This window comes from Ammodytes marinus, assembly GCF_949987685.1.
Source record: "Ammodytes marinus genome assembly, chromosome: 14".
NCBI classification, from domain to species: Eukaryota; Metazoa; Chordata; class Actinopteri; order Uranoscopiformes; family Ammodytidae; genus Ammodytes; species Ammodytes marinus.
This window is the reverse complement of record NC_137218.1, coordinates 13,430,524-13,438,694: the sequence shown is the minus strand read 5'-3', so window position 1 is coordinate 13,438,694 and position 8,171 is coordinate 13,430,524. Positions and strand designations below refer to the sequence as shown.

Here is an 8,171-nt window from a genome sequence, read left to right as displayed (position 1 = left end):
TGGAAACTCTATACCCCCAATTGTCGAGAATAGGCTAGGTAGGAAAGATAAGAACTGAACGAGAAGGTTATGATTGCAACGTATAGTTAACACCTGTGTTGATTATAGTAAAAGCTGTCTACTACCTGAACCCTGATGTCAACCTTTAATAAAGAATCCTGTTAGACCAACTCTTCTGCTCCCGCGTCTACCTTGAAGTCTGTGAGATGTCTCCTTTTAGAAGTAACTATTATGCTAGTGAAGAACCAAAGCCCACTCGGCCACGAGAATATCTATGTAGGTTTTCACTACAGTACCTCTCTGTTCATGTCTTCAATCTTCATCCATTTCCACCGTGCCTCCTCTTCTCCCCCTTCTCTGGACACTCATCTTGCTGCAGCCGCCTCTGCCAAGAACTGTTGACAATTCTCTATACAGCCCAAATGCCCTCATATACAATTCAGCACAGGTGCGGGGTCGTTTGTCTCTCTGAATGTTGTACATAACAGAGGCACCTTTTTCAAGAAGACCAGCAAGGATGTGCTCCAGTCATAGTTCTTATTGCTGACAGGATGGGTTAATGCTTTATAACATAGGCAGGTGTTGGACTTTATTAATTGATATTTGACATATCCATAACATAGGGCGCTCGTGGTGTTGTGGTTAGAGCGCTCCCCCTCGAAGCTCAGTCCTCTTCACAGCAGACCAGGGTTCAAATCAGACTCATTCATTGCATGTCATTTCCCTCTCTGCCCCATTTCATCTCTGTCTCTCTGCACTATCAATCAAGCATTAAATATGCCAAAAACTAATCTTTAAAAAAAATATATATAAATCTGTAACATCAAATTGAATAATTGAGCAGCATATGAAGCGGATGATGGTGTGCGGGTAAAGAGAGAGATTTCCTTTGTTCAATGTTTGATTTCCTAGTATGTGTCTGATCATAAAATGTCATTTCTGCTGGTGACAACATTTACACCCCAAGCATGCCCCCCTCCCCCATCTAAGACTTTTATCAATTTGATCTCTTTGATCTATTTCTTAATGAAAGCCTGCAACCAAAAGCTTCAGTCGCAATCCACTGAAGTTCTGCTAGCTCTGCATCAGGCAGCGGGCCGTGAATTTAAACTCTGATGCATTGGTGCATCATTTTTAAACATGCACTAGAGGACACAGTCGATGACAAGATTGTCTCCTTCCCACATGTGAGAAATAATTATCTTTACTGAGGATAGGTTTACATTTGTTTTCTTCTTTTCTAGTCTGTCACAATACAACACTCATATGCCCATGTGAATATTGTTGTTTGTGATTTGCTCTCCTACTCAATGTGACAAAATCCTCAGGCTCAGTAAACTGGCTTTTTACTAGCTTTGATGGGCCACTGTGCTAACATATACTTTGTGTACATACCAGTTTACAGAGCCTTGGCTGTGTATGAAAAGATTATTTTTTTGCGCACACACACAGTACGAACAGGTAGCCGATCGTATTCACTGATTTTCGTTCTCCAGAATCGCTGACTCCACCTTTTAAATGCTTCAGATGAAGTGATGCAAGGATGGATACACAGTAAAAACAAATAATGTAGTAACACTGACAAGGAAATGACATGTCTCAAAGTGCTGCTGCCTCACCTGTCCCCTTTTTCTTCACCCCGTGATAACCTGTCAGCTTTCAATGATACAACAACAAAACAGCCTTTTATTACGCCTTCTTTGCACTTCGCTTGTCTAGATAAGAATCATAGTGAGGTCTCTCCTTGAATAAGCATAAATATCACCCCCCCCCCAATCCATTTGCCTTTCTTCGAGGGCATTCGAACTGTGTATGGCCTACATTGCCAGCTCCAGCGGGGACCCACAGCAGACAGGGCATTTGTCATACTCTTCTCTGTCCACCTTTATGAGCACACAGACTTCAGCCATCGCAGGTCAGAATGACAGGGTCTATAATAATGTCACTGCAGAGGACAGCGGCACAGATCTTCCACTGGAGGACGCAACCTGCAGGACACTTGGTTGTCTCTGAGCGAGCATGAATGCACGCACACACACACACACACTCACACACCACATACCACATTTGGGTTTTTGGTTCAGTCTGTGAAGCTAAACCTGTGTGTCCTCATGAACCATGTGTGCATCAGATCCTGCAGTGCCACCCCACACCAGCATATGGCTCTGTGTTGTTAATTCTCTTACTGGGTTTGGTGGTATAGTGGGATGAAAGAAGAAACAGGTGACGCAGTCGAGGAGGTTTCCAAGGAACAATTCTCTTTATTTTAAAACAACAAAACTCACTGCAGTCAAACGAAGCCAAATGAAAAGTCAAAGTATTTTAGCCAAATTAAAACAGAGGAAGATACGGAGGACTAGCTAAGTAGAAAGTTCCTTGTCAGATGGAAAAACCCTGCCCTAGACCTGTTTGGTGGCTGTTTTTAACCTGGGGTCTACGTAAGCTGATTGGCTATTAAAATCAACAACTATGCCCTTCCCATTCTAACTTATTGCAAGCCTATCCTTAAGAGGGCATTTACAGAAATATTTAGCTAAAGATGGGTGTCCGGTTTGAAGCACCGGAAGGGACTTCTCCTGAGGACTAACTGACCATGTTGGGACCGTGGCCATTAACTTATTCCGTGCGTTCCCAGATTCTGGAGTAAACACACACCAGACTGAGCTAATCTGGACCATAAAACAGTCGGTTTTAACCTATACAAAACTATACATGATTCTGGGAGCTACACAGCTCTGCAGCCCACATTCCCATCTCCTCGCTGCTAGAGACGGATAAGAGGTTGAAGTCGGCCCTGAAAAAGGCCATATCATAAAACAATATCTCCAGTGAGAACCAGTAAAGATTATATTATTAGAGTAATTCCCAATCCATAGGGGAGGGATCTTCAGTTTGTGATTGGAGCGCTTTCATTTTGAATCACCATCTTGTTTTCTGAATTTCCTAATTACAACATTAACGCATGACCCCACTCTTGATCATTATTCTCTATAATTCCTTTCTGTGGATCTTTTTTGTTTTTGTGGATTTCTTTCTTTTTTCTTTACACAGAGAGTTTCAGCTTGCTGGCAGTATTTTGCTGCCAGGGAGGTGTGAGGTCTGCAACCCAGAACTCATGGTTCACCACTGCCCCCCTGTGGACTGCAGTGAAACACGAAGGGAGACCTCACTCTCTTCTTCTTAAGAAAGACTGTGTGCCTCTGCCCTTTGTTATTCTACCAATACTAATGCAAATCACAAAGAGCATAACAATAGCCTCAATCTTTTAAACATGATAATTGTCTTAACTCATGTATAAGGTTCTTTACTAATTGTTTAATGAAATATTCCACACACATGTCATATAAAAAAATAATAACTTAAAAGTTCACTCAAAGACCTAGAGAGAAAAAGATGAAGAAATGTGCAAAGCTTACCTATATGGCTTCAGTAATAAGGATATTGGTACATATGATGGCCTTACGTTATATTCATAGACTAATTCTGCATTATGTTAACATTTTATACTTAGGGTTGTGTGTATGTTATGTTGATTTTGATATGTCCTCAGTTAATAGTAATGTTATAATTATGTAATGCTGCAGGTTGTAATATCATTTTGTTTTATGATCCACATGAGGGCTCAGGATGCTGAGCTTTGAACAACAGGAAATGTCTAAGAGTCGAGCTGGGACGGCCAGGGAAGTAATATGTTGCAGCAGCCAATTCTGGAAGGAATTAAAAAGAAGGTACTGAGGATCAGTTTGTGTGTGTGTGTGTGTGTGTGTGTGTGTGTGTGTGTGTGTGTGTGTCTGCGTCTCTCTCCCTTTCTCTATCTCTCTCTCTCTCTCTCTCTCTCTCTCTCTCTCTCTCTCTCTCTCCCTCTCTCTCTCTCTCTCTCTCATGGCTCTTCACCAGTGCTGAAGAACTTCAACAGCCACCTTGTCCCTTGGGTGTGTGACTTTTTTGATTTGTTTGTTTTTGTAGTAATATGTTGCAGCAGCCAATTCTGTAAGGAATTAAAAAGTCGGTACTGAGGACCAGCTTGTGTGTGTGTGTGTGTGTGTGTGTGTGTGTGTGTGTGTGTGTGTGTGTGTGTGTGTCTGTGTGTGTGTGTGTGTGTGTGAGTGCGTCTCTCTCCCTTTTTCTCTCCCTTTTTCTCTCTCTCTCTCTCTCTGATACATGGCTCTTCACCAGTGCTGAAGAACTTCAACAGCCACCTTGTCCCTTGGGTGTGTGATTTTTTTGGTTTGTTTGTTTTCATTTTTTTCATTCTACCTAATTAGCATGCGTCATGGTGAGGCAATACGATCCCTTTTTCAGCAACAAAATACCTTTAATAAACCCAACCGACAGCCTGTAAATTAAAAAGAAAACTAGAGCAACATCATCAAAGGAAAACAATAGCTTTTTGAGGGAGAGCCTGAGAGGAGACAGAAGCAGTGGAAAACAGTCTCTGTGAATCAGAAGCTTGCCTGGCCTCGAGGTCCCACCCACCAAGCGATCACTGTCCTCCTTACTCAATAACTAAGTCCCAGCTGGGTAAACCCTCACCCACAGCTTATTTCATAACACTCAAATGCTCAAAGGACATGTAAAGTGTAAAACAAAAAAATGAGTGTGTGTGTGTGTGTGTGTGTGTGTGTGTGTGTGTGTATGTGTGTGTGTGTGTGTGTGTGTGTGTGTGTGTGTGTGTGTGTGTGTGTGTGTGTGTGTGTGTGTGTGTGTGTGTGTGTGTGTGTGTGTGTGTGTGTGTGTGTGTGTGTGTGTAGCCTACTGTATATTGGATGCTCCGGGATAAGAGGAAAGGGTAGGCAATATTATTTAAAAAAAACTTGCACCTAACGTATTTCCTTCCACCCTCCATTTTCCCTTTTTGACCACTAGGCTTTTATGGCTGTCACCGCCTAGGACCATCTCCATACCCATCATTACTTAAGAGAGAACATCATATTTGGAAATATTACCTGCATACTTTTGTTGAAGAAGAAAACAATCTGGATCAAAGATTGTGTCTTCATTTTGTACTGAGTCCTTTGGGAGAAGCATTTAGCATTAAAATTAAGTCAGTAGCTAAAACAGCAGCTACTTTGTATCACCTGGCCTGTCTGAGATTTCACAGTGAGAGAGTCATTCCCATCTGTATCTTTAGAAGTCACCCTCACACCATGTAGCAATGTGTCCATCTCTCTGGCCCAGAAATGCCAGGCACACACTGTTACCTTTAGAAAGCCTCAGTCAGACAGTGAAATGCATCTGCTTTTAATGTGAATGTAACACTAAAATGTGAATGGACCATAAAGGGCATGTAAAATGATATCTCCATAGAACACTCTTGGATCATCTTGTTCCAAAACTCTTCAGGGAACACAAGATTGCAGCGTGTAGCTGGTGTGAAAGGTTGCAGCTTCATCAGTGTGAGCGCCATATGTTTGGCAGACTGTTAAACGAGCTGCAGAAGGAAAGTGGAGCAGGCAGGCAGTGATGTAGTGTGATGTGAAGGGCTGTCAAAAAAGCTGGCATTTTTTCTGGTGCAGCAGTCGCTGAAGTTTCATCTCATGAAATATGAAAAATCACTGTATTAAATGTTTTTATATATTTTTATAGTTGCAGCATAAGCATTTAAATATACTTTTAAAAAGTGCATAACCCACATTACAATATCCATAATACTAATATACTGTAAACATTTTTGTAACTTTTATACCTCATGTTTATTTTTTCCCTTATTCTAATGAGGTTATTAGTAATTAGTATTCATTGCTCGCTAGTATTTTAGCAGAGCCTTAGGAGCATGCCATCCTACATTTCACAACACATTTGAATCGATCCGTGAATCAAGGCAACATGCTGAACTGATCTTATGAAGAATACTTTCTATCTGATATTTGATCATGTAAAAATAAAAAGGGGGCCACCCAACATTATATTCATCTAATACTTGCATTATTTAATAAATTACAGTCTTGAGTCTTTTATGTCGTTTTGGAAGATCAGGCGAATTATATTTCCTTCTTAAACGGATTAAATGTGTAGGCTACATTTTTAAAACAAAATAACCGTTTACCAAGTACAATTTTAAAAAGACATTTAGACTCCAGTTATAAACCATAACCATTTAATTAAAGGTTTTCTGACATTATTTTCACAGAAACATTAAAGACGACTTCAAAGCAAGGGTTTTACTGTGAAAACAACAAGCGGAAGTAAGCTACTTTTAACTTTTTCCGGATAACTTTCTGCAGCTGTCAGTGTCCTACAATTGCTGAATTCATGGTATTTTAATAGTTTAGAAACACATTGTCGTCATTGAAATATCCTGCTGTATGTTCTGTACAACCCATACACGCAGTGTGCTGTATGACAACGACTCAATTAGCATTACGCTCCGACCTGTAACCGAAACTAACTTCTGTGAGTTAGCTGGCTAGGCTAACCTGTCAGTGTCAATGGCTCCTCTCCGGGTCCTCTGCATCCACGGTTACCGTCAGACCGGCACCTCTTTCCGGGAGAAGACGGGAGCTCTGCGGAAGCTGCTGAAGAAACACGTGGAGCTCGTTTACGTGAGTGCACCGCTCAGTGTGCCCCGAGCCAGCAGCGAAGGTGGGTCATCATCCTCCACACCTGCCCACAACGCACTCATGGGGAAAGTAAAAAGCACCGACCTACTCTGATGTAATTGAAAGCACAAAGGTGGACATAAGAACACACTGTGTGTACCTTTATATAGAGGCTAGCTGCTTTCTACATTGCATTTTACTCTAAATGGATCTAGGCTACTAAAAGTGGCTACGAGGAACTTTAAGTTGCAGCCACATACTGTAATCTATAAGAAGATAATCAGATGTGAAGATAACTTTCTGCCATTTGTCATACAGATTCTAATTTCCTAACGTATATTAATGCTACAAAGTCACTGTTTGAATACAAAATAAATAATTAATGTTTGTATTAATGCCTCAATGTTATAAATATAAAGATTCTGTTTCAGAGGAAGTAAGAAAGCTCATTTGAACACGGCAGTATAACCCCTTTCTTCCTCTGTCCTTTTAGAGGCACCGGAGAAGGAGAACGGTTCAGGTCTGGGTCCTGAGGGTGACGCGGAGGAGGAGCCCAAGGGCTGGTGGTTCTCTGACATCCAGGCTCGGAGTTTCAGCGCTCAGCAGCTGTGTGAGGAGAGCCTGGGGCTGGACTCGAGCGTGGCGGTGGTGAGAGAAGCCGTCAAGGTCCAAGGTCCATTTGACGGTATCCTGGGCTTTAGTCAGGGAGCGGCCTTTGTGGCCATGCTGTGCTCTCTTCAGGAGCAAAAACTGGAGCCAGACTTCGGCTTTCGCTTTGCCATCCTCGTCGCTGGTTTCCGCAGTGCTTGTAAAAACCACCAGAGATTCTACTCGGCCCCTCTGCAGATCCCCTCCCTGCACGTGTTTGGACTGGAGGACCGAGTCATCCCTGACAACATGAGCAGGGACCTCCTCCCTTCCTTCCACGACCCTGAGGTCCTCACGCATCCCGGTGGCCATTTTGTGCCTGCTGCATCTGCTCACAGACAAACCTACCAGGACTTTCTCAAGAAGTTCCAGTGAGAAAACCACAAGTCACAGACACTCAGTCGTGCCGTGCTGATTAAGTTAAGAGCTACAATCTGTGAATAAGACTAAAAAACACTCAGAAATGGCTGAAAAAGAAAAAGAAGTCTCATTATAACATAATTGATTCCAGAGGCAGAATATCAAGTTCAGAGTCATGATCCTCTGTTCTCTGGAAGCTCTTTTTTTTCTCCCTCTGATCAGATCCATCCAAAACAGTACAATGACTTCTGTCCTTCTCAGGGATAATGTGTCCTCTAACAGACAACAATAAAGCAAGTGACAGATGTTTTTTTTGTTTTCTGGTCTTTGTTTCTCTTTATCAGCTGTGTAATAAATTCAAAGTTATGAGTGTTATTAATACCATTTATAAAGGCGTTTCTCCAAAGTTTTATTAAAACCAAACTATTGCTGCCGACACGTCATGTCATGATAAAATTCATACCACACTTTCTAAAGCTTGCATGTACTCTCACACGGACTGGGCATTCATTGTGAACTAGTGATTGAGAAGTTCTCAACTTTCTTTCACCTGGTTTATGAGCTTCTTAAATGTTTTTGGAATTTCAGAATCGATCGAGATAATGAGCCAGAGTTTTCCTAAAT

General features: G+C 41.8%; 1 protein-coding gene across 1 annotated transcript; it reads left to right on the top strand.

Annotated features, from left to right (window-relative positions):
- The first annotated feature begins 6,221 nt into the window (after positions 1 to 6,221).
- On the top strand, positions 6,222 to 7,828 carry ovca2 (OVCA2 serine hydrolase domain containing). The gene is made up of 2 exons (XM_080040447.1): positions 6,222 to 6,582; positions 7,033 to 7,828. The coding sequence occupies exons 1-2, from the start codon at positions 6,429 to 6,431 to the stop codon at positions 7,560 to 7,562; spliced, it is 684 nt and encodes a 227-aa protein (XP_079896573.1). The 5' UTR covers positions 6,222 to 6,428; the 3' UTR covers positions 7,563 to 7,828.
- Positions 7,829 to 8,171: the final 343 nt, after the last annotated feature.